Genomic DNA, 25,720 nt, shown 5'->3' with positions numbered 1-25,720 from the left:
TATGGGGAAGAGTCCCATCTGTTTAAACTGGCTCACCCTCTCTGACATTGACTCCAGTATTGCTGTCCAATGCTGGTTTTTACTACTTGTCTTTTATGCTTGGTATGGTTGGGTTTAGTAGGGCGCCAACAAATAAAATGTATTGAGATACTGAGATTATGACGTCTCGCTGTGACACTGCACAGATCTCTCCTCTTCATGGTTGTGTCTTTGAGCCATTTCAGTGGAAGAACAAACTGACCTCTGAGCTCTGAACGCTGAAAAACAAAACCATCCGTTTTCCCCTCTGTCCTTGACTAATGGCATGACTTAATGATTTGGCTCATTTCTAGGACTTGGACAGGAAACACTGTGACCTATAAACGAACATCTGACTGTGTTTTCACTAAAAGCTCATTAACCTCAGAAACGGCCCACATTAACCTGCAGCAATCAGGTCATATCTGATCCAGATGTTTACTTCTTCTCCGAGTGCAGAGAGTTAATGGATCGGTCAACTCGATAATGCACCGCCATCCATCGATCAGGCCAACATAAAGAGCCGCAGCCTGACCGAGCCGGCACGCAGAGCCAACTAAGAGAGCTCGAGCCCACATCCAACCGATCCGGTTAGCGTTCAGCATCATCCGACGGAAATCCTGTTAACGCCACACGGACGTCCTGCCGGCATCCGGCTGCCATCGCAATGAGTCACATCCACTCGAGCAGGAAGTCAGCTCTGTGCCCTCTGGGTGGAAACTGCACTGAGCACCATCACCAGGTTAGGATGTCTAAACTGCTCCACCTGCCTGACCACGCCCCTACACAGAGTGCTCACGCCCAGTCTCACCTGTTTCCTACCGTGGATGTCCCGGACCACGCCCACTACATCATTGGCTCAGTCATCCTGTTGGTAGGGGTAACAGGCATGCTGGGAAACGCTCTGGTCATCTACGTGTTCTGTCGCAGTCGGACGCTGAGGTCGCCCAGCAACCTGCTAGTGGTTAACTTGGCGGTTGCCGACTTCCTGATGTCCTTGACACAGTCTCCAGTCTTCTTTGTGGCCAGCCTGCATCGCCGCTGGGTGTTTGGGGAGCTGGCCTGCGAGCTGTACGCCTTCTGCGGTGCTCTCTTTGGCATCACCTCCATGATAACGCTGACGGCAATTGCGGTGGACCGTTGCCTGGCTATCACGCGTCCTCTGGCGATGCTGGGTGGGGTGAGTCATCAGAGAGTGTTGGTGGTGGTGGCAGTTGTGTGGCTGTACTCTCTGGGCTGGAGTCTGCCGCCGTTCTTCGGGTGGAGCGCCTACGTCCCTGAAGGCCTGCAGACATCCTGCAGCTGGGACTACATGAGCTTTACAGCTGCTGTACGCACTTACACCCTCCTGCTGTTCTCCTTCGTCTTCTTCATCCCGCTCGCTGTCATTGCTGCGTGCTACTTTGCCATTTTCCGGGCAGTGCAGCAGGCGGGGCGGGAAATAGAGCAGCTGAACTGTGGCGAGGTCAACAAGGCATATGAGCGTCTGCGCAGCGAGTGGCGAATGGCTAAGGTGGCTCTGGGAGTAATCCTGCTCTTCATCGTTTCCTGGTCGCCATACTCTGTGGTTGCTCTCACCGCCACCGCTGGCTACGCACACCTGCTGACTCCATACATGAACTCGGTGCCAGCTGTCATCGCCAAGGCCTCTGCCATCCACAACCCCATTATCTATGCCATCACACACCCAAAGTACCGCGCTGCCATTGGTCACTATGTCCCTTTTCTTCGCAGCGTGCTACGGCTGCAGGAGAAGGACCTGCGCTCCTCTTTCAGCTCAAGCGCCACTTCGTCTCGCTGTACCACTTTTACCAGCTCGCCAAAAGGTCGGCTTAATGCCGGCGTCAGGACCAATGGCCACCAGGCTCAGAACCGCCTATCCTCAGTGTCTGACAGCAAGTCGTGCTGGATGGAGAGCGATGCTGACGGCTCGAGCAGAAGATCAGAGAGGCAGGCGTTCTCAGAGGTCACCGCTAACCCCTTGGACTCCGTCACACCGAGGCAGCACGTGGGCCACACCGACGCCAGTTCATGTGACGGTGCCGTGCTCGAGGCCAAACTTCCTCTGTGATGCTGCTCTCGTGGTTCTGCTCTTACTGGTCAAAGGTTTTGATCAGATGGAGAGACGAAATGAGATCAGGGAGTGATGCAGGCCTTTGATGGTGATGACATCACTGTGTTACTCACGGTTACGCAGCTGATTGGAAACTTGAGCTTCATGTGAATATTGATTGATTTTCCTGTGATCGATTCGGTTTTCTGATTAATTTGTCAGTAAAGTTCAGTTCAAGCTAAATTTCTTCAGGTTTTTTTTTTACCACAGAAACATGATGATGTGTGAGGCGTGATTGAAATTTGAAATCTGCAGCAGTGTTTGAGCATCAACATCTCCAAAACTTCTAAAGATCAAACCCTGAAATGTTAAAAAAGCCGGATTGTTGTTTTTTACCTTCAAATGAACCAGGATGTGTAATGCTCCAAATTATATGCAAAAATAAAAAATGAAAGCCGCCCTGTAAAGTCTCATTATTAAGCACACACTGGTAAAGAATCAACTAGTGACAATTTGTGGATGCTATATAAATTAATTTCACAGTACTGTAAAGCATGTAGAAACTCTTTAACATGGGACATTAAGAACATGCACCACTGGGTGCGATCTTTCGTAAACATAAAGTTTCATTTCATCTATATGCTGATGATTGCCAGCTTTATTTTCCTTTCAGTCGTTCTGATAGCTCCCAAATTAGACTCCTGCTTGATTGCCTCAGTGATGTTAAGTCATGGATGGCTCAAAGCTTTTTAAATTTTAATGAACGTAAAATGGAAGCAATTCTGTTCGGCCCGAATCATTCCTCTGATATCCCTGATGTTGACCTTGCTGCTCTGACCCTTCACCTGAAGAGCTCGATTACCAATCTTGGGTTAAAAATCGACTCTGCACTTACTCTTGATGGCCACGTGAATGCGGTGGTGAAATCATCATTCTATCATCTCAGGCGTCTGTCGAAGGTTAAACCTTTTCTTTCAAGGCGTGACTTGGAGACTGGTATCCACGCTTTTATAACCTCACGCTTGGATTATTGCAACTCCCTTTTAATAGGGGTTGGACTGGGCACTCTGACACGCCTGCAACTAGTCCAGAATGCTGCGGCACGGTTTTTATCTGGTAAAAGGAAATTTGAGCACATTACTCCGGTCCTGGCCTCCCTGCACTGGCTTCCAATTGAATTTAGGATTCATTTTAAAGTTCTTTTATTGGTTTTTAAATCTTTAAATGGTCTGGCACCTGCGTATCTGTCTGATTTGCTGAAGCCCTTTGTCCCCACTCGTTCGCTCCGGTCAGCTGAGCAGCTGTTGCTCTCAGTCCCCAAATCAGAGTTGAAACTGAGAGGAGACCGAGCGTTCTCTATCATAGGTCCTGAGCTAATCTTCCTCTTCACATTAGGCGATCGACATCAGTGATGGTGTTTAAATCCAGATTGAAAACGCATTTTTATTCACTGGCTTTTGATTCAGTGGTTGACTGACTTGTATTTTATTGTTTTCACTATGTTTATTATTTTATCGTATTTATTATTCTTATGGTATCCATTATGTTTCTGTTGTTCAGCACTTTGGTCGGCCTTGTGTATTTTTAAAGTGCTATATAAATAAACGATGATGGTGATGATGTTATTTTCATTTGACGTTCATGCTGCACCACAAAAACAAAAATATCAGCAGATGGTTGCATTCAAATCACTGTAGTCCAATCATCTTCTTGTCCACCTTCTTTGAGCCAATTAGCCTCCACTCTGTGTGGTTTAAATCTGTGTGACTGTCATTAGTGCAGCCCACCTGCTCCCCACCTCACAGACGCCTCAGAGCTCTGTTTGAGCCTAGATCTATCTATCTATCTATCTAGATAGATAGATAGATAGATAGATAGATAGATCAGAGCAGAAAACATTAAAACGCTTGTCCATTTTCTCCTCCTTTCTTCTTCATCACTTCCTTTTCTCCAAATCTCTTTCCTCTTCTGTCCTTCTTTCCTGTCTCCCTCTGGTGCAGTGGTGCCCCCTGCTGGTCTCCCCTGGCCTCCTGCAGCTTTAATGTCAGCTGTGCATTTGTTGTTGATGTGAAGCAGCTGTGAATAAAGTTTGAGTGGATTGAATGCAGCCTGCTAATCTGTAAGATTAGCAGTGTGTTCTGTGTTAGCAGATTAGTTCTGTGCTGTTAATCCAGTTTCAGCCATTATGGCGGACAGGAGGACCACAGTCCTGCTCTCAGGTACGTCCAAACTTTCTTCCTCTTTATCGTAGCTTCAGAGTGTGAGGAAAGGGCAGCTCGAGACTCGAGAACCTACAGATGGATTACAGTCAGATTACTGAGCTGTTAATCTGAAAACAGTCTGAATCTGTTTCTGGTTTCAGCTGAAATCAATTCAATTTTATTGATCTATATAGCTCCAAATCATAACAGCAGTCGCCTCAAGGTGCTTTATATTGTAAGGTAGACCCTACAATAACACATACAGTCCATTTTTAAGAATCAGCTTCCCCCTGAGCCGGCCCCAAATCATCTGATCACAGATTGATGTTTGTGAGATTAAACTTTAATCTGAAAGTTTTAATTGGAGGTATTGATACTCCACGTCTGATGGAGTCATGTGACTCAATGTATCAGGTGAACGAAGGCCTGAAGTATCAGAGCATGATCAGTGGGATCGGGGTCAAATGGCCTGGAGACTAAGTTAATGGACCTTTGTTTGTGTGTGTGTGTGTGTGTGTGTGGTCAGTGCTGCTGTTTGCGTCTGCGGCGGCGTTCGTGGAGGAGCTCGATGATTCGTGAGTTCAAACTGAATGTTGAATTTAACTGACTTTAGGTTGATGATCAGTAATCACTAATCAGGCTGATTGATCGTCTTTTCAGCTTCATGGAGACAAAAGGAGACGATGAAATCTGGCTCATCAAGGTACAGATGAGTTTACTCTGTGTAATGTGTGTACTTATTTTTATTTGTACTTATTAATAATAATACTAAACACTACGTGTCTGCAGCAGCAACACAGAATGCAGCAGCGTTAAAACACAACCGAACAAGAAGAACCAAGAACACGAAAAGCACTGCATGGTCTCGGCGGGGTGGGGGGTGATCAATGATCACTGATTAAGAGGTTGTACAGATTGGTAATTGTTTGCCCAGGGTAAAAAAAAAATATGATTAGGATCAAGAACAAAGACTTAATCCAAGTTCAGTTCAAAGACAGTAGAAATCTGAGGCCACCTGAGCATACCTGCAGATTAAGTAACTGAGGGGAAACAGATGCAAGCTGAACAAGTCTGAGGATGGAGCCGAGCGGTACTCCACGTGATAAAGAACACGTCCGCACTGACTCTGTTTGATAAAAGCACAAAAAACACAGGTGACGTTCCACCTGCATCACAGTCGGGTCCAATCAGAGCAGAGCGATTACCTGATCCTACAGTCGGGTCCAATCAGAGCAGAGCGATTTTGCTTTGAAAGCAGAGAGAAATCTGATATTGGACGTTAGTAACATCCTCTGAGACTGTATTGCGGTTCATTTCAGAGTACTTGTCATGCAATTGTGTATCTTCTGAGTACTTCTTGAGTGTTTCTGAGTGTCGTCTGCCCCTGTCGTGTCTCGCTGCAGTTTTACACCCCCTGGTGTACGTTCTGTAAACAACTGGATCCGGTTTGGCATCAGATTGGATCAGAATATAGGAGTCTCGGCTCTCCGGTCCACGTCGGCAAATCAGATGCAACTGCCAACACCGGTCAGTCACTGTAAAAATTAAAGCACTGATTTACCAGCAAATTGTTGTCTGTGACTGTCAAAATAAAAGCCCAGAGGTCAGATGTGTTCTCTCTGTCTGAAGGTTTGGCCAAAGAGTTTCGCGTCAGAACGTATCCAGCCATCCTTATGTAAGTCCTCACTGTGACGTCACACACACATCAGATCCACTGACTGAAACCGCAGCTCCAAACACCACAAGGTGTTTCATTTTACACCATCAGATGCACCTCAGTCAGGTGGTATAACAGGCAGAGATACACCATGGTCAGGTGTGACAGGTGTGACAGTGATGCAGGCATGCTGCAGATCTTTAACCAGCTGTTTCCTGTTTCCAGGTTAAAGAAGAATATAAAATATAATTATTCAGGCGTGAGAACCAAAGATGGAATAATGGACTTTGCTAATCGGATTGCTGGGTGAGTTTAGACAGCCGACACAAAATAAGGGAAAATGATGTTTAACATGACGGTGATGTCACAATGATATCACATTGGGAATCTGTCTTATTGCTCAGGCCGCTGGTTCGATCACTTAGTAGTGTGCAGCTCTTCCAGCACGCCATGAGCCGCCATGATGTCATGTTTGTTTATGTAGGAGCCACGTCACCGCTAAAGGTACACACACACACACACACACACACACACACACACACACACACACACACACACACACACACAACTGACCTGTGGTGTGTTTCAGGGAAACTACACGTCAGTCGCTGAGCAGCTGATTGTCCACACTTACTTCTTCTCAACCAGCAGAGACGTCCTACCGAAGGTCAGAAAACTCTTTCGTCTGTTGGTCAAACGTGTCCATCACCTGATCGAGCTGACCTTATCCACATGCTGAGACAAAACTTTTTAAAACACTTTAAAAATCCCCCCTATGTCCACAAGGTTTCAAAATGTGGTGGACATCCAGCAGCAGGTGTAATATTTTCCTGGAACGTCAGTGTGTTCCTTTAAAAAGACACGTTTATACTCATCATTCCCACCCTGGAGGAACATGTCTGCGTCCAAGTCTGTAGATAATCTGAGTCCGTAGATAATCTGCGTCTGTAGATAATCTGCGTCTGTAGATAATCTGTGTCTGTAGATAATACGGAGCCCCGCAAGGGACATGGGAGAAAAAAAAATTACAATGAACTTTTGCGAGAGCTCTCAAAACTAACTCTAATAATCTGAGTCCATAGATAATCTGTGTCCGTAGATAATCTGTGTCTGTAGATAATCTGTGGATAATCTGCGTCTGTGGATAATCTGCGTCTGTAGATAATCTGCGTCTGTAGATAATCTGTAGATAATCTGTGTCCGTAGATAATCTGTGTCCGTAGATAATCTGTGTCCGTAGATAATCTGTGGATAATCTGCGTCTGTAGATAATCTGCGTCTGTAGATAATCTGTGTCCGTAGATAATCTGTGGATAATCTGCGTCTGTGGATAATCTGCGTCTGTAGATAATCTGCGTCTGTAGATAATCTGCGTCTGTAGATAATCTGTGTCCGTAGATAATCTGTGTCTGTAGATAATCTGCGTCCGAGTCTGTAGATAATCTGTCTTTATTTCAGGCGGTGTCTCTGTCCACTCTGCCTGCTGTGGTGGTATTTAAAGATGGGACTTACTTCACCTACAGCGGTGAGTTAATTTTGATGAACGGGCCAACAGAACTCTTTCTCGTGGAATATTAAATAACAGCAAAAAAGCTACAGCTCTGCACAAATGTCTTCAGCCACCAAAACTTGTTTTTACAAAAAAAATTGAAAATCGTGTTGTACAGCTACAACACAGTAACTTCACACAATAAAGTCAAAGGAGCTTGCAAAGAAAAGCGTCTGGACTTCTTTAAGTTGCTTGAAGACGTTTCACCTCTCATCCGAGAATTTTCTTCAGTTCTAAGGTCAAATGGTGGAGAGTCCCAGATTTAAACCCAGTGGGAGTTTCCCCCCAAAGAGGGACAAAAGGACCCCCTGATGATCCTCTACCTGATCACATGAGCCGGGGTGTGGGTCACAATCAGCCAGGGTGAGAGGTGAAACGTCTTCAAGCAACTCAAAGAAGTCCAGACGCTTTTCTTTCCAAGCTCCTTAGACTACGATGACCTGGATGACTGAGAACCTTCACAGACATACTTCACACATTAAAACATACATGGTCCTGCACACACTTTAGCTCTGAACTGTAAATATTAACTATAAAAACAATGCAATTTTAAAATGAAGACAGCAAAGGGAAACAAGAATTGTTTAGTCAGTCCTGCCTGCTGAGTTCTGGACCAGATAGATAAAATAACACCAATATTTAATATTGTTGATGAGGGAACCGATATAACCTCCTCAGAGAAGCTATCAGGACCACAAACAAGAAGCTCAGTTTACCAGGACTGAGAACGAAGAAGTCTGAAGATCCATTAAAGTGTTCACTCAGGTTTAACAGAAATACAGCTGAGCATCACCAGCGTAGCAGAGCTGTGTCAGTGCTGAATCTCACTGTGCACCCAGCTGAAGGACACTGACTGATAGTAGGGAGAATCTGTAGGAGGAGTAATGTCAGCAGGAAGAAGTGCAGGTGTGTGACAATGAGATCCATCATGGAAGTCAGGTTAAACTAGGCTAAAAGGATCCAGGCTTGAACTTTGAACTGATCACAGTCATTGGAAGTTGTGGCAGTAAAAGCAGACTGAGGAATCCTTTGAAATAAGATGTCTCACATCTTGTGTGGTTGATGTGGTTAGTAACTCCGTCATGTGCACATGGAGCTTTGTGGTTTGTATCTGCTGTCAGCTCTTCTGAGAAAACGCTTCTGTTACAAATCAGACTGACATGGGGAATTCATGCATTTGCTGTGTGCATTTCACCTGACTTAAACAAGCTGCTTACTGTCTTTCAGAGGAACATGACGGGGACCTGAAGTTGTGGATTAACAGAGAACGATTCCCAAACTTCTCCCAGATCGACAGCTACACTCTGTATGCCATGGGAGAGACAGGTACCACAGAACACCTGAGTGCACTGTGATGTCATCAGGTACCTTCAGCCAAAGCACTGAGCAACTTTGACTTTGGAAACAGACCCATCTGTTCATGGAGTTTCCTGTCAGGGAGACGTTCACCTGAACAATAATGAAACTGGAAGTAGGCGGGTCTGTTTGGGACAAAGCACTGAAATGCCTGGATTTCACTCACTGGTTGCTGATTGGCTCAGGTGCAGTGACTCCGCCTCTGTCCTGCAGGTAAGCTGGTGCTGTTGGCGTTGGTGGAGGAGAAGCACCTGTGTGAAGAAAGTCTCAGGTAACCCCATCTGCTCTCTCTCTGTTCCCTCTGTGCAATATTCTGGTGGTTGTGCAGTTACTGTCCCATCCTTAGTGACCATAGCCCCTCCACCCTTATTTATTTATGATTTTATATTATTGTCCTTGTACACACCCCCTCAATGTTTCTGTAACTCATATACCATGAATATAGTGTACTTATATTACTTATATTGTTTTTTTCCTTTGTATGTTGTTTTCTTTACTTTTGCATCTTTGTGGTCTTGCATTCGAATTGTGCTGTGCAAGCAACTGCACAATGATAATAAAAAGTATCTAAGTACTCATCTTCAGGGTAAAATTTACCTGCAACTGTGCTCTGAAGCACTTCCTGTCACCTGTTCAGGTATAAGAGTCTGTTGGAAAGTGTGGCTGCAGAGCACAGAGAGATCTACAGCAGGTCAGACTTTTATTCTGAAAAGTACAGGAAACAGGGCGCGAACTCCGATCTCATTCCCTCTCTACCTTTCTCCGCCCACTCTTGTCTGACCCCGCCCCTTCAGGGAGATGTACTTCGGCTTCATGGCCGGCTCTGATTACATCAGCGGCCTGGTGATGGGGTGAGTTTTCACCTCTGACATCAGCTTCACTCCTCTGATTGGACGCCTCTGACTTGTCATTGTTTTCAACAGTGAGATCATTGTGCCCACATTCATCGTGGTGAATCTGTCCAATGATGGCTACTTCCTGCCCCCTGGCACTGTGCAAACGGAGCAGAACCTGCTGGACTTCCTGGACGGCGTGCTGAACGGCAGCATGCAGGTGAGTCAGGTGAGGCTCACCTCCAGACAGGAAGCAGCTGCTGGATTCTGAACATCTGTCTGCTCTTTGCCTTAGGGTCACGGAGGAAACGGCGCCCTTCAACGAGTCCGACGCCTCGTTTATGATACCAGAGTCACGCTGGCAGTAAGTCACATCATCATCATCATCATCATCATCATCATCCTGCTTCCTGTTTAATCAGTCTGACTGTATGTTTCTCGTACACAGCCCGTCTTCAGCCACGCGCCGCTGCTCGGCTGCTTTCTGGTCGCCTTTCCACTTACCATCGGCGCCTGCTTCTGCTACCTGTGCTTTAAGGCCCGCCCCACTGTGGTCGATGAAGATGGCACGCCACTGTTAGCGCCTCCACTGGGAGGCCACAAAAAAAGCAAGAAGAAGTCAGACTGATGGCAAGGACTACCGAGAGGACCTGAGACCAATCCAGAATCACGGCCTAGCCGAGGACGTTTTCCTCTGATCTGTGACAACTCGGCCTGAATCCCACAGTCATCGATGGAAAAAGTTCTGTTAGAACAGCTGCAATAAAACAAAAGCAAAGAAAATGTGTTCTATGAAACTTTGTTTCATTCAGAGTGCAAACACAAACCAGCCTGTGTCCCGCTACAACACAGGTACGCACAGGAAGTACTCGGTGTTACAGGTTGGCGGTAAGATGGTGGGCACGTGTGTGTTTGTCGCCTCACCTTTACTCGCCCCGAATGTTGTTTTCTTTTGTTGAACGCATCCCCAGAACCAGAAGTCTGACATGCCGACCGAGAAAAGAAGACAAACCTGGTATAGCCTCTTCCACATGTGAACACGACTACACGGAGGTTGCAGGCAGCAGTAGCATCCAGTCCACAGCTCCTGCCTTGAAGCTTAAGAGCCATGACAAAGATCCGACTCTGCTCTTGTTGAGGCTATACAAAAGTTAACTACTAAGGTAGACCGTTTTGATGAACAGCTGAGAGGAACTCAGTTATCGCTAAGCTTTTTGAAATGAATGCTGCCGCAAAAGTAAAATTCAAGCACAGGAGAAAGAAGTATCCGGACTTATCAAGTAAAATGATTTGATGCTGAGGTCGGTTTTATCAGACTGCAGAACTCGAGAACACCAAACTGAGGTTTGTAGCATAAACCTATTCGCTGGAATGTTCAAGACTATTCAACTACACAGCAAAAAGCATTGAACACCGAGCAGGCGAAGTTTCGAGTTTCTCGTGCACGGGAGAGAACCGGACAAACGCCGTTCCTTCGCTTGACCCCAGTCGCTCTCGTCCGCTCCCTCGTAACACTGCTCTTTATTGAGGTCACATGAATATGCATAGGTTCATTAACATATGACGTCTACACACACACAAAGAGTACTGTGTGTGTGTGTGTGTGTGTGTGTGTGTGTGTGTGTGTGTGTGTGTGTGTGTGTGTGTGTGTGTGTGTGTGTGTGTGTGTGTGACCCCATAAAGACTTCCCTAAACCTGCTGCTCATCTAAACAAAGGCACTTAGACTTAAACAGATATACGTGTGTTTGCTATACCATATATCAGAAGAGAAGATACGACCTTGCTCATGATCCAGAGGGGTGCGTGATCTATGCCAGAACACTCTGGAGAGGAGTGAACGCACCCCCCTCTTCATGCTACACAGTTGTTACAGACCTCCTAGGATGAGACAAACAATTATATACTTCTAAGCATATACAAATATATATTTCTAGGCATAAATGACAATCCAGCAATACAAATCTGACACAAACATTTCACTCTTCTGATCAGCCAAACGCTTCTCTACAGATAACTGCATGATGTTAAAGTTATTCCATGTCACTACGCTTCCTGTAAACTGTAATAACTTGTGTTTATTTAGCTTCATATCTAAGACAGAGACAGACTCCACCCTGGGCTGGGAAACCTTGAGCTCAGGTGTTAGATCCTCGGTGCTGCAGGTAAAAACATGAAGGAAACATGAGGCTGCCATGTTATATCAGGACGCCCCCTGTATGCAGAGGTGGGTAGTAACGAGTTACATTTACTCCGTTACATTTACTTGAGTAAGTTTTTGAAAAAAATGTACTTTTAAAGTACCTTTTTTGCACGATACTTTTTACTTTTACTTGAGTACATTTATGAAGAAGAAACGGTACTTTTACTCTGCTACATTTGCAAAATTCAACTCGTTACTTTTTAAAAAAAATAATTAGTTTAACACATGCGGCCAGTGACGTTTCTGGTAACTTTTTTACCAATCAGATGTGGCCATGCAGTCACATGACCAGTTTGAAACTGTGGCGGGCAGAGCGGCCCGAGCGTTTCAACGTAGCGGACACTAGTGATGGGATTTCCGGCTCTTTTTAGAGAACCGGCTCTTCAGGTTGTTTTGTTGCTTTAATTAATTAATTAATTATCAGCAACAATATAAAATTATGCACAAAAGGAATTAGTAATGTAAAAAAACATGGTTTTCTTTATGTATGTTTATGTATAAATATTTATGGGGGCCCCTACAGACGAAGCACGTACAAACTCCAAAACACATTTCTAGTGTTAACTTCCAAAACAGAGCTACTAGATCACTCAAATTACACAATCGAATTCATATGTCTATTGTTTTTGTATTAATACACAAACACTTATTTATTTATTTATTCATATATCTATATATATATATATATATATATATATATATATTTCATATTCAAATAATTAAAAACAAAACTTCATTTACCTGTTACTACCACACACCCAATCCGATTGCTGGTACTTCCTGGCTTGCCTCTAGGTAACAAAAGCTCAACACGGCCCCTGGCATCCTGGAGCACTTCCGTTGCATTTTAGTTTGTATGTGCTTTGTCTCTAGGGGCCACTGTAAATATACTTTTATTTATTCACTCCACATAAAATACACATAAAAAGAATGTAGCCTCGTGGGCAGTGTAGTCCAGCTGTAAGTAAGCTGTTAAGACTCGACTGTACACTGTGTTCGTGTTTCCTCTGAAACAATAAGTTCTGTTGGAGCAGCCTTTCATCACCTCTCTCTGTCTCTCGCTAGCAAAGTGACCCAGACAACAAAGTAAAGCTAGTGTTTGGCTACGAGCCCGACACGAACCCGACGTATCAGCCAGAGGTCCCTTTACTACGGTTCGGCGCCGCGGACCTGATTTATATACGCGCGGAATAGTTTTCTATACGAGATCGCTGCAAAAAGTGCAGCTTTACCTAATGTCCACCTACTGTTACTCATTATATTAAGGTTTAAACATGTAGTTGGTGTTGGTATGGAGAGTAACCTTCAGTAATAGTAATAAATCACACAGCAATAGTTCATTCATGTAGTTGTAAAAAGCTTGATAATATATGAAGTAATCCAAAGTATTCAAAATAGTTACTCTCATTGAGTAACGTAACAGAATACGTTACAAAATACATTTTGGTTCAAGGTTCAAGGTTCTTTATTTGTCACATGCATAGTTATACAAGTATAACACACAGTGAAATGTAGCCTGACACGCTCCTCGACATGTGCAAAAAAATTGGGGAGGGGGGGGTGTAGAGGAAAAACATTATATATATATATATATATATATACATACACATATAGTATATACACTGGGTGAATGTGCAGTAGTAGCAGCAAGCAGGTGAATTCTGTACATTAATATGAATAGACATCTGACTATTTTACAGGATAGACAATATAAACATATTTAAAATTAAAGGAATTGAAATGTACATTGTGCCTTGGTTTAGTGTCTGGAAGAGTCCTGACTCAGTCAATTATAGATGATGTGAGAGGGCGGGTGTGTGTGTGTTTAGGGCACGGATGGCTTGGGGATAGAAGCTCCTCTTGAGTCTCTCTGTCCTTGCCCGGAAGATGCGGAACCTTCTACCAGATTGCAGAAGTTGGAACAGTTTGTTGCCAGGATGGGACGGGTCCTTCAGTATCTGCGCTGCTCTAGTCCGGCATCTCCTGGTGTAGGTGTCCTGAAGCGGGGGGAGAGCAATCCTGCAGCAGCGTTCTGCTGTACGGATCACTCTCTGGAGAGCTTTTTGGTCCTTCACACAGCTGTTCCCGAACCACGATGTCATGTTCTGTGTGAGGATGCTCTCCACAGCGCCTGTATAGAAAATCCTGAGGATCTTTGGAGAGACCCTGAACTTCCTCAGTTGTCGTAGGTGATACAGGCGCTGCCTAGCCTTTTTGGTCTGGACCTGAATGTGGGCAGCCCATGTCAGGTCTGAGGAGATGTGGACACCAAGATACTTGAAGGACTGCACCCTCTCCACTGGATCTCCATTGATGATGATGGGCTTGTAGTCTCTGTGCTGACCCCTTCTGAAGTCCACCACCAGCTCCTTGGTCTTGCCGACGTTCAGCTGGAGGTGGTTGTCCTGGCACCACGATGCCAGATTCTTCACTTCATCCATGTAGGCCGCCTCATCGTTGTTGGAGATGGCACCCAACACCACTGTGCCGTCAGCAAACTTCACAATGGTGTTGGAGCCGTGGGTGGCCACACAGTCTGAAGTGTAGAGGGAGTAGAGCAGCGGCGCATGTAATCTGTAATCTGTAGTGGAATACATTTTTAAAGTAACCTTCCCAACACTGGACATTACTAACGATCACTGATCATACAAGCACACTTTGATCAGTTCGTATAGATCATAATGTTGCGCTCATACAGCGTTCTGTGTTCTTCATGTGACGCTCAGGGTTCAGCTGTGAGTTTCACTGCTGCTGATAAAAGCTGTAAATAAATATATATACAGGTTCTGAATGAAAACAAAAAACACTTAGAATGGACATTTACATGATCTGCTCCGCTTTGGCTACTGTGATTATGTTTTCATGAATGGTCGGATGGACAACGAATTATGGGACGCCATTTTCTCCTCCCTTTTCATAAAGATGGTCCAGTGTCTCCTCTACTAAAGGAGGTCATAAAGGAAGCATTGAAGCTTCTTCCCCTAGTGTATGGACAACTGAAAACAGCTCTGACTATGGCTGCAAAACTAAGGAAAACTGACCTTTGGAATCCCAGAGTGGAAAAAAAAACGTGAAACACACACAGGAAGTACCAAATACTGCACTTCCTCTAGGGTCAGCAGAGGCCCCAGCTGGTTAAATTTTATAGCAGAAATAAACATGTTTCCATTTTTAATTATTTAAATTAGAAACAAATAAAAAGAAAATTACACATCAGTGCATAAAACTGCAATACGTCACTTCCTGTCGTGGTGGGGCTTTTATTTTGAAGGTCATGGTCAGAGTCAGAGCGGAAGCTTGTGAGACGCCACCGTGCTAACAGCTAACACCGGGGTATAGTTACCTGAGCCAACAGGAGCACACACACCTGCAGCTCCGCGCGGATCGACACTCACACATACACACACACCGTCCCTCATGTTGCTGCGCCCCTGAAGTAGCTTCTTGAAGCTGCCCGTGCACGCGGACATCTCCATGGCGACCGAGGAGCTCTACGAGGTAATGTGAGCTAATGCTAACATGCTAAGCGGCGGAGTTTATGAAGTTAGGAAAGTCGAACAAATTAGGCAGTTATCGACTGATCGAGTCCGAGGCAGACGGTTGGAGAGAGGTCCAGAGAAAAACTACAGCTAGTCGCTAGAGGGGCCGCACGTGAGCACAGTTAGCGCAATGGTAGCTGTCTGTTAGCCTTCCGGTCTCTCCCTGTAACTGTCCTCGCGAGCCTGCTGGGAGCTCACACTTGAAGTGGTCCGTGCCCTCCGGCGGAGGAAGTTTTGATCTGATTAGTGAACAATACCTGTAATACGTCACAATGTGACGTCACCAAAGTAGTGGCGTGATGCTTATTGTGGGCTCCGCCCTCTGTGTCCTCCAGGTGGAGCGGATTGTGGACCGGCGCAGGAACAGGAAAGGTCGGGTCGAGTACCTGGTCAGGTGGCGAGGGTACGGCGCTGAGGGCGACACCTGGGAGCCCGAGAGTCACCTGTCCACGTGCATGGCGTATGTCCACCAGTTCAACCGCCAGCACGCCGAGCGCCACAGAGACGGCGCCTTGCTGCGCTCCACACGCAGCACGCCTAACCTTCACTGGGGCCCCGTCCACAAAGCGCCCTGCAAGCCACATGCCTCTCGCGGCGACGTCGATGCGGACATCCGAAGCGGTTCGGGCGACCGTAACCAGGCGAGATCTACTCCGAGCCCAACTCAGTTGCTCCCTGCCAACCCGCCCCGCCCCCTACAGCAGCCGCTGCCGGCTGACAGCTTTGGGCTGATGTCGGCGTCTCCGGCCGGCCCCGCCCGCCGTAGCGTGGACTTGTCAAAAACAGGCATCAAGATCCTGGTCCCAAAGAGCCCAATGAATGGCCGCCCAGACGCCGAGGAGTCGCCCAGCGAGGCGGCACACAGCCTGGAGGCAGGCGAGGCTCAGCTGGTCCCACCAGAGGTCGCTCTGCTGGAGAAACCGCCGTCAGGGATCCAGCTGGGGCCTGGAGAGGAGCGAGCGCGCATGGGGACCCGACCCCGCAGTCAGAACCCACCGCCTCGAGCCCCCATCACGCCAGCTGCCATGCGCTCGCTCAGTGGCAGAGGTGAGTCCCGCCCAGGGGGGGGGGGGGGGGGGGGAGCATGCTACCGATCAATCAGCCATTACCAAATGGTGTAATCAGTCAGCCGGACCACCAGATCGATCCTTAGACTGATTGATCGGTTACGAGGCGGCGTCACGCTCAGGTGAGAGCAGCTGTGTTTCTAACAGCCAGTAGGAGAGCTCCTTACAGCCTCAGCCTGATAGTGATATATGAGAACCATATTCATTTTACAGTAAACTCCGCCTCCTTCCTGGTGATTGGTCGTTGTCCCATGACCTGCTGTTTTGTCTGTGGACAGGAAGTGGGCGTTCTGATGTTCTGCATTCTCTCTAGGAAATTCGCCACTGATTGAGGGCGTCGCCGTTGGTGGGATGTCGGGTCTGCAGAGTGCTGTTGCCGGGGCGACCACGGTGACAGGGAAGCGGCGCCTGGAGGAGCGCTCAGCGTTCGATAAACGGCTTCGCTTCAGCGTGCGTCAGACGGAGAGTGCGTACCGTTACCGTGACATCGTGGTGAAGAAACAAGATGGCTTCACCCACATCTTGCTGTCCACCAAAAGCTCTGACAACAACACGCTCAACCCGGAGGTGAGGCCCCGCCCCTGCGGTCAGACTGCCCCCACATGCCCAGAAATTCACCTCTGTCTCGTCCCTGTCAGGTGATGAAGGAGATCCAGAGCGCCATGGCAACAGCGGCGTCGGACGACAGTAAGCTGGTGCTGCTCGGCGCCGTTGGCAGCGTTTTTTGCTGCGGACTGGACTTCCTGTACTTCATCAGACGCCTGACGGACGACAGGAAGAAGGAGAGCATCAAAATGGCCGAAACCATCAGGTAACACGCGGCAACGCTGAGCGGCGTCTAAGGCTGCAGCCGTTATACAGTAACGCCAACGTTTGCTTCGTTTAAACTCTGTAGCGCTCTGTCGTCGGCATGGAAACGTGGCCAAAACCAGACCTGCAGTAGAAACGTATCTGCGAGCAGCTTGAGGGTAAAAGCTATGACATCATTCAGTGGGCTGAATGATGTCATAGCTCGCGCCCGTGTTGTTGTCCAGTCCTCCTGGTTATATCGATTACAGAGCCGAGTGTTTGTGTGCGAGGCAGAAATGATCCGTCTGCAGGTTTCCTCTGACAACAGCCTCGTGTGTAAATACAGATGTTTTTACAGAAACGCAGTAGGCTGCCTTCCTTCATGGTCTCACGTAAAGCTGCAGCTCTTTAGGCCTTAACTGTGGCCCCACCCTCCTCTTCCCTCAGCCTGCCGGATATATTTGGACAACACTCTGTCCCAGTCATGGGTAGGGATGGGTACCGGTATCCGGTGCCATGATGGCACTGGTTCTGACATAAATGGTAGTGACCAGACCGAAAAGCAGCGCACATTTCGGTGCTTTATTTTCCTGAGATGTGACACACTTTAGATTCCAGCCAATCATTTTACGTTTCCGAGGATAGTAGGCGGGGCCAGGTACATACGTTCTTTTATGCAGAGCTACAGATAAAAAGGCCCAAGGCGAAGCAGTCAAAAGTCTGGCTGTACTTCACAGCAAAAGATGCAAACTCAGCAGCAACAAGTGCTTTAAGCTGATACTGTGATACTGTCAAAGGAGGTAACACCTCGAATCTGATGAAACACCTGGCGACGCATAGCGTTTTGTTAAAAGCCGAGAAATGCGCCGTATTTGATAGCTTGCTGCGAGACCTCGCACCGAGTGCATCTACTGCGGGTGTGGTGCCTGTTATCAGACCCGGAGTTAGCAACATCCCCCACAAACCCGAAGAGGAGAGTCCTGGCCCCTAGCCCTGCCAGTGTAGCAGGAATGATGAGGATGATGATGCAGCAGCAGCCGTTCTTCTCTGCGTGAGTAGCTTAATGTTGTTCGAGTGTAATTTACGTTGAGTAGGCTAACCACGTTATTACATTAATGCATGTAAGGTGAACTAGCAAACATCATCATAGCTACATGCGGCTGTCTTCTTGTTTGATGGCAGATACTCCCTTCACCCTGGCCAAAAAGGCTAAAATGACCAAAGAAAAAGTGGGAAACAGTTAAACATGAGAGGTTTAGGACAAAGTTTGTTTTTTCCATTGTTTAAGCTTCCAGCCAAGAGTGATACCATATATGCCCCATAGCTGCAGAAAAGGCTAATATTGTTATCTTTTTACAAAAAAACAGCTGAACGTGAGAGGTTTTTGGACCAATTTTGTGTTCTCCATTCTTTAAGCACCGGCACCGTTTCAAAAGTACCGGTTTGGCACCGGTATCAGATAAAACCTAAACGATACCCATCTAGGGCTGAACGATTATGGAAAATAATCTAATTGCGATTTTTTGCCCCAATATTGCGATTGCGATGTGATATGCGATTATTTTTTAAGGTCTTTGTCTTCTGTATTATTAAACAAAGACAAGCAATACATCATATAGTATGGCCAATACTATATTACATTAATTTTAAACTGTTCTTTCCTGGAAGACAGACCTCTGTTATGATGACATGAGGTGATGCATGAATTGATGACTGACATTTTTATTTAACTTCTTCAATCACAACAGTATATTTGAACATACACAATAGTTTATTTTTAGCTTACAAACATCTGAGCATAAAGTGCTGACAAGGAACCCTGGTGTAAACATTAAAATGAAAGTCAGTACAATGTGCAGATTGCAGAAATATACATAAAAAAAATCAGTGGCTTTACCACACTCAGTTTTTCGACATCTGTGAACTACTAGACAGTCATTCAATTAAAAAATAATATTAAATAAATAAAACTAATAAATAAAAAATACACACATCTTACTGATCTCTGCAGTCAGTAACATTACACATAAAGTGCAAACATAATAGCAATTGTATAAACACACACACAAACACGCCTTTAAAGTTTAAAGGTGTGAAATTGGACGGTCTAGTTCTGATTAGCGTCACCGCTGCCTCGGTGGAGTTTAATAAACTCGGCCGTCTGCTTCTTGCTATCTAAAATATAACCAGACACTGGCGTAAATTCTCGACTGTCTCATACTTCTGTTTAATAAGTTTTCTGTTTGACGTTTAGTCAGCTGTGTGAAAACCAAGGAGGAACCCACCCGGGGGATTAATAAAGTTTTATTTTATCTAATCTAATAACTTTAATCTCAGCCAAACCGATTTACTCACGAACAAACAAAACACTGAAAAAAGCCCAACAATAACATTTTTAGGTTGTCTAAGTGACTTATATATTACGTTTAACCCGAGCAGCGAAACTCCGCGGTGATCTGAAAATGATGTGCCGGGAGTTGTGCCGTTCTCGGCCGCATCAATAACCCTCGAGCTCCCGGCTAGCTGTCGAGCTGGTGGGTAGCAGACGCCTCTGAAAACGTCGAAGCACTTTTGCAAATATGGGATATCTTGATAAACCGAGCAGATATTTGATGTTTACACAACTACTTTCTCACCTGAAAATATGTTAAAAGTTTATTTTGTGACCCAGAAAGATTAGTATGAGTAATTTTAAAACTTAGTAGCGGCCGCCATTGTTGGAAACTGGAGTTTGGCTGGGCCGCGCTATGAATTCTGGGATATGGTAGTAATTTGGACAGCCTTCGGCGCGTCGCTGTGACGTAATCGGTCTACAAATGCGGCCTCAGGAGGATGCAGCCCATGAATTTGGACATGTCCAGAGTATAATCGCAGCCTTTGCGGTTAGAAAATTGCACTTGATCATGTCGCGATATTATCGCAAATGCGATATATCGTTCAGCCCTATACCCATCCCTAGTCGTGGGATTGTTTCCCACTCACTCCTGCCGCCGGGTTTGGAATAAATATAATAACTTGGGTGGTAGATTCATTCTGATGGATTGTTTGTGTGTTACTGTATCCTCTGTACTGGTGAATAATGGCACTCGAATAGTTCTGTAACTATTTCATCTTCTCTCCTGGTGTAATCGAGTACCTGTCTTATATTCATTTTGTAATTGACCAGAATAGCCAAACGCCTGCATCAGTACAGGCACTGAGTTAGCTGGTAGTCCCAAATAAATCAGAATGCCATCAGTATAGCAGGCTAATCAGTATTCCCCTGAATATTAATACTTTGTCTTAAATGTTGGGCCAATGGTTTGACTGAGAGCCTCCTTTATAACCGCTTTGCTTCACAAAAAATCGATTTTTCAGTATTTCCTGTTATTCAGGTTTTTTTTAAAACTAATATCCTCGACTGTTGTTTTCATTTTATGTTTTTTCTCCAATTGTTTGCAAACTAGGAGCTGGTTTCACAGAAGAGGGGCCTGTAAACTGAAGGCTCTGCCTCAGACTTGTAAATACTTAGATTTATATCTTCTAAAGCAGGGGTGGGGAACTCCAGGCCTCGAGGGCCGCTGTGCTGCACATTTAGATCTCACCCTGGGCCAACTCACCTGAACCACACGATGAGTTTGTTACCAGGCCTCTGGACAACTTTAGGACATGCTGAGGAGGTCATTTAAATCAGCTGTGTTGGATCAAGGACTAAAACCTGCAGGACACCGGCCCTCAGTTCAATTCAACTTTATTTACACAGCACCAAATCACAACAACAGTCGCCTCAAGGTGCTTTATATTGTAAGGCAGACCCTACAATAATACATAACCCTCGAGGAGTTGGACGCCTGTAATCCATCCATCGATGTTTGCTTAATTGAAGGATTGTTATAACTCTGTTATAACAGGATGAAGATGTGTTTGTCATGTTCCCTGTAGTTGAGCTGCTTTTCTTTCCTCATTTTACTTCATCGGGTTTGACAGACCATTAACATTAAAAGGAAGGACTGGTATCGTGCCAGTAGTAGACCCAGTATACACATGTAAACATTACAGCTGTATAAAACATGAACTCTTTAAATGATCAAGAAAAAGACATGTGCTGACCTCCAGCTGTGGGGCCTTCAGGGGCTCTCTCACCCTCCAATAGGAAGGGCCCTCTAATGGCGTCCAGCCAGTGGCCATTGTTCTAGCAGTGTTGGTGCTCAACTCTGTTTTACTGCCTTACTGCTCGGTCAGCTGCTAAACTCTGTTTGTGTCCAGCCGACATTCCTGCTGTTAGCGTTTAAAACTCAGGCTTTCCCCGAAAGGCTTGTTTTTCTGTCTGTGCGCCCTGGCAACCGCCGGCTACGCTCCAATCAAGTCTCCGAGCGTTTGAGCGTCGCTGGTTGAGTCATGGAGCACCATTCCCTCAAACCTCACCAAAACCTCATCTTTGCAAGCAGGGTTTGAAATCCTCTCTTTCCGCCCTGCCTTTGCTCCAACATGTTCCCTTTGTCGCGTTGAAACCTCGGGTGCATAATCACGTGCAGGTGTTTCAAGCCCACGTTCCTGCCAGGCTGCCGTGGTCGTGGCGATGGGCTCTTCCCACCTGTAGCTCAGTTGAGTCCAGCTCCAGTCTTTGTGGTAGTAAGCGATCCACTGACTCCAGCGTCGACGGAGGTTCCTCCTCTCGTCCTTCTTTAACCACAGCAAGCCTCTGCCTCGGGCTGTGCCACATGACCACAGTCTCCTGACATAAGACATCCCGATAACCATCTCTGTCCCTAAATGTGCTTTTCCTGTGAACCCCGGGTAGCTCGACATGTGCGGTGTTTCCAGCTGGGTGTCGAGTGTTCTGACTGCGTGAAACGATACATTTTTGAGTCTTTATTCCACGGCGTGCTGCGGGGAGGAGCCTGCTCTGACGTTTGAGTCTGAGGTTTACTTGGAGCGCCTGACGGCTCGTTTTTGCTTCTCGTCCGTAAACTCTGCATCCTCCTGAGAAGAGCTTTGTGGTGTTTGAGTCTGAGGTGGGCACCGGCTTGTGCCATAATGTGCATAGTCCAATTTTCTGGTCCGTGTCAGGCGTTTCATAACCAAACGGTTTCCCTGCTGCAGAGGCGGCCCCCCGTTTAGGACTGAGGTCCTGGGTTTGTGTGGACTGGTCCTTCTGTTTGGAGCTGCCTGGTTCTGCCTCGTCTTCCCTGGTCATGCTGGATTCTCAGCTCCCATGAAAACATTTCGCTGTAAACGGTAGATTTTATGACACCATGAAACAAACGGTAGTGTATAATATGACAGACGTTTTCATTCGCTCATGTGGCACCGCCCTATTTCTCCACGCTTGTCGTTATCCTCTGCGGCCGAGATCTGGTCTCGTAGCTCGTGTTTTATATACAGGTGCTGGTCATTAGAATATCATCAAAAAGTTGATTTATTTCACCAATTCCATCCAAATTTTCATTTATAGCACGTTAAAAACAATACATGGCTGACAAAGCGCTGAACAACAGAAATATGGAAGGTACGATAAGAATAATAAACACGACAAATACCAATAATAATAACAAGCTGGGCTCTCGTCACACCTGCGCGGCGCCACAGACTGATCGAGCCACGCCGCGTTGCTGCGTCATTCAGGCAAAAGGAGCCCAGCTATGTATCGAGAGCTGCTCATGCTCAGACTGTTCAGTTGGCCACGATTCCTGAAAACACTTTGTTTGTATTGGTCTTCAGTAATATTCACGATAAGATGCTGAATCTGGGGTTTTCATTGGCTGAGAGAAGGAAACACCTGAAATATGTCAGTCTGTGTGGACTGGACGTAAACATCTTTCACTTTGTCAATGGAGTTGGTGAAATCAACTTTTTGATGATATTCTAATGTTATGACCAGCACCTGTATTTCCTGCTGCTCGTTCCTCTTGAAGCCCTTTTACCTGGAACGCCGGGGATGCGCTCTGCTGTGCCGCCATCCCACGGCAGTGCTGACGTCAGCTGTTAACAGTAATTAACATCTACACTGTCAGAGCAAAGAGAGTCATTGATAAACTGGAACCTTTTATTGTGAAAAGCCCATGTTTTTGTGCTTGTTTGTTCTGATTCCTCGATGGAATAATCGCTGCATCGGTGAGCTGGGCGCTTTGACCTCTGACCCTTGTGCCCTCTTTCTCAGGACCTTCATCAACACCTTCATCCAGTTCAGGAAACCCATCGTGGCGGCAGTGAACGGGCCGGCCGTTGGCCTCGGCGCCGCCATTCTGCCACTGTGTGATGTGGTGTGGGCCAATGAGAAGGCGTGGTTCCAAACACCGTACACAGCGTACGGCCAGACGCCCGACGCCTGCTCCTCCTTCTCCTTCCCTCGCATCATGGGGCTCGCTGCGGTCAGTCAGCTGCTTCCTGCACTGTTAAATGTCCTGCATGGTTTGCCTCGCAACTCCTCCTCACTTCCTGTGCTGTGTTTCAGGCAAACGAGCTGCTGCTCAGCGGTAGGAAGCTGACAGCTCAGGAGGCGTGTCTTAAAGGGCTGGTATCTCAGGTGCTGTGGCCGGGGACCTTCACACAGGAAGTGATGCTGCGGATTAAAGAGCTGGTCGCCGTTGACTCACTGGTCAGTTCCTATCTCTCTTTCTCACACACACACACATACACACACGTTTCCAAGGTTACTGTATTGATTCCTGATCAGATCTGGTCCTGATTATTTAAAGCCTCCAAACAGGTTATGTGGTGGGGCTAAGGTCAAAGGTCAGCACTGAAGCGTCTGCGGTGAAATGTCACAGTGATGCGTTTCACCCCGACGTCAGACGCTGACCCTCATCAGGTGGCCTAAAACTCAAGGTGGGCGGGGTCAGCCGTGGGCTTTTTAAAAAGGGGGCCAGGCTGGTGTGGTGGTGCACACCCACCCACAGGTGCTGTCCTCTGTGACTGATGTCACCTACACTCAGATCACAGATCAGTACACAAACTCATTGATCTACTTGCTCCAGTCACAGACTCTGTCCTTCGTGGTGTCACTTCCTGTCCTGCAGGTCCTGCGGGAGTCCAAGGCCCTAATGAGGAACACGAGTCGCAGTGCTCTGGAGCAAGCTAACGAGCGCGAGTGTGAAGCCCTGAAGAGGGTCTGGGGCTCCTCACAGGGAACTGACGCCATCTTGCAGTACCTGCAGAGGAGGACCGAGCTCTGCTAGGACCACAACTGGAACTGTGACCAGGACTTGGAGCGCTGACTGAAGCGTGGCGGATTCTGCGAAAGACGCCAACATGTCCGACTGAGGACGGTGCCTCCTCTGCTCTCTGTAAACTAGCCGCAGAAGGTTAGCTGGCTTGGATCCAACTCCGCTGACGGTCATCCTGTCATGGATCTCTATGCTCCTCCCACTGTACTGCGTGTTAAATGCTCTGTTTACCTCCTGTTTCTAAGCTCCGCCTCCTCATGACATCATGCCATCGGACTGGACAGAAAGATAATAAACATGGCAATCAGACTGTGAGGGCTATAGTTTGTGCATAATTACCCCCAACTTACCCCCGTGCCAGCTGTCAGCTCATGACGAAGGATTGGTTTTGTTTATTATGGTGCTAACCGATGTTAGCAGGCACTAAAAGAAGGTAAAGGTTGCAAATGGAAGCTAACAGGAGCACATGGATGCTAAAAAGTCCTAACAGGAGCTAACGTAGTCTAATAAAAGCTAATAGATGCTAACAGAAGCTAGCAGCATCTACAGAGCATGATAATGATCAGACATAGTTTATTTTCCAGTTAGCAGGAATCTGGCAAGGACAAAGTGATGCTTGTATTTGGCCTCAGTTGGCTCCTTGTGGAAGCCAGCCTGTGACGGGTGGGGTTACCCAGTGATGGGGAGAGCACGGAGACAAACTGGGCGTTTTAGGAAATTTTAAACGTTTCAGTTCAAACTTAAATTTAGCCTGACAGACCAAACTGAGGGCTCTCCACCCGCAGAAGCCTTACTGTCTTCCTCAGGGCTCAGCTTGGCTAACAGGTTCGCTGCTTCTAGCCTGTATGCTAATTAAAGCTAAGCTAACAGATTTCCTGCGGCCAGCTTTCATGCTAAGCTAAGCTAGGCTAACAGACTGATGGGACCTATATGTGGGACTGTCTCCTTACCTGAGGTTGTGTTTACCTGGGGTCATGCGGGGTCAGGGTTAACCCTAAATAAAGTGTTTCTGTCCCTGACTTTGACCCTGGGGTCAAGATGTTGTGTTGCAGCGCGCTCTTCTAGACTGTTTAGCCTGCAGGGGGCGCATACAGGTGCTACAGCGATGAATTGTGGGTAAATGGTGACCTCTGGCCGGTGGGCTGACTGTCTCAGGGTCTCTGTGTTTCTTTGCCAGAATAAACTCAGAATGTGTCACATGACGCTGTCTGGCTCTGTTTGTTACCTGAAATCAGCACAGACTGTAAACAGAGAGGGCCATGACCCTCAGCAGGGGTGCCTCTTCCATGAGAAAAGGACTTTTGACCTCAGT

The 25,720-nt window shown here is 46.6% G+C and overlaps 3 protein-coding genes across 3 annotated transcripts; all 3 read left to right on the top strand.

The window, feature by feature from the left end:
- Window positions 1-685: 685 nt before the first annotated feature.
- Window positions 686-2,122, top strand: opn4.1 (opsin 4.1). The gene has a single exon (XM_085437871.1). It carries the CDS (start codon window positions 686-688, stop codon window positions 2,087-2,089), a length of 1,404 nt encoding a protein of 467 aa, XP_085293997.1. The 3' UTR covers window positions 2,090-2,122.
- A 2,134-nt stretch (window positions 2,123-4,256) lies between these two features.
- On the top strand, window positions 4,257-10,422 carry LOC146686792 (protein disulfide-isomerase tmx3a-like). The gene is made up of 16 exons (XM_085437873.1): window positions 4,257-4,290; window positions 4,799-4,847; window positions 4,933-4,975; window positions 5,676-5,799; window positions 5,902-5,947; window positions 6,155-6,235; window positions 6,334-6,433; window positions 6,519-6,596; window positions 7,388-7,454; window positions 8,706-8,804; window positions 9,048-9,105; window positions 9,472-9,525; window positions 9,629-9,685; window positions 9,758-9,887; window positions 9,963-10,031; window positions 10,116-10,422. Exons 1-16 carry the CDS (start codon window positions 4,257-4,259, stop codon window positions 10,293-10,295), a joined length of 1,269 nt encoding a protein of 422 aa, XP_085293999.1. The 3' UTR covers window positions 10,296-10,422.
- A 4,735-nt stretch (window positions 10,423-15,157) lies between these two features.
- On the top strand, window positions 15,158-25,607 carry cdyl (chromodomain protein, Y-like). Its single transcript, XM_085438497.1, has 7 exons — window positions 15,158-15,366; window positions 15,743-16,454; window positions 16,788-17,041; window positions 17,113-17,285; window positions 23,403-23,613; window positions 23,697-23,840; window positions 24,262-25,607. The coding sequence occupies exons 1-7, from the start codon at window positions 15,343-15,345 to the stop codon at window positions 24,418-24,420; spliced, it is 1,677 nt and encodes a 558-aa protein (XP_085294623.1). The 5' UTR covers window positions 15,158-15,342; the 3' UTR covers window positions 24,421-25,607.
- The last annotated feature ends 113 nt before the right edge of the window (window positions 25,608-25,720 follow it).

The sequence above is a fragment of the Copadichromis virginalis genome, linkage group LG18, assembly GCF_057382275.1.
Source record: "Copadichromis virginalis isolate Kocher_CV1m ecotype Utaka linkage group LG18, C_Virginalis_male_GT1.1, whole genome shotgun sequence".
Lineage (NCBI taxonomy): Eukaryota > Metazoa > Chordata > Actinopteri > Cichliformes > Cichlidae > Copadichromis > Copadichromis virginalis.
Note: the sequence above shows the minus strand (reverse complement) of the source record. Positions and strands in the feature narration are given on the sequence as shown.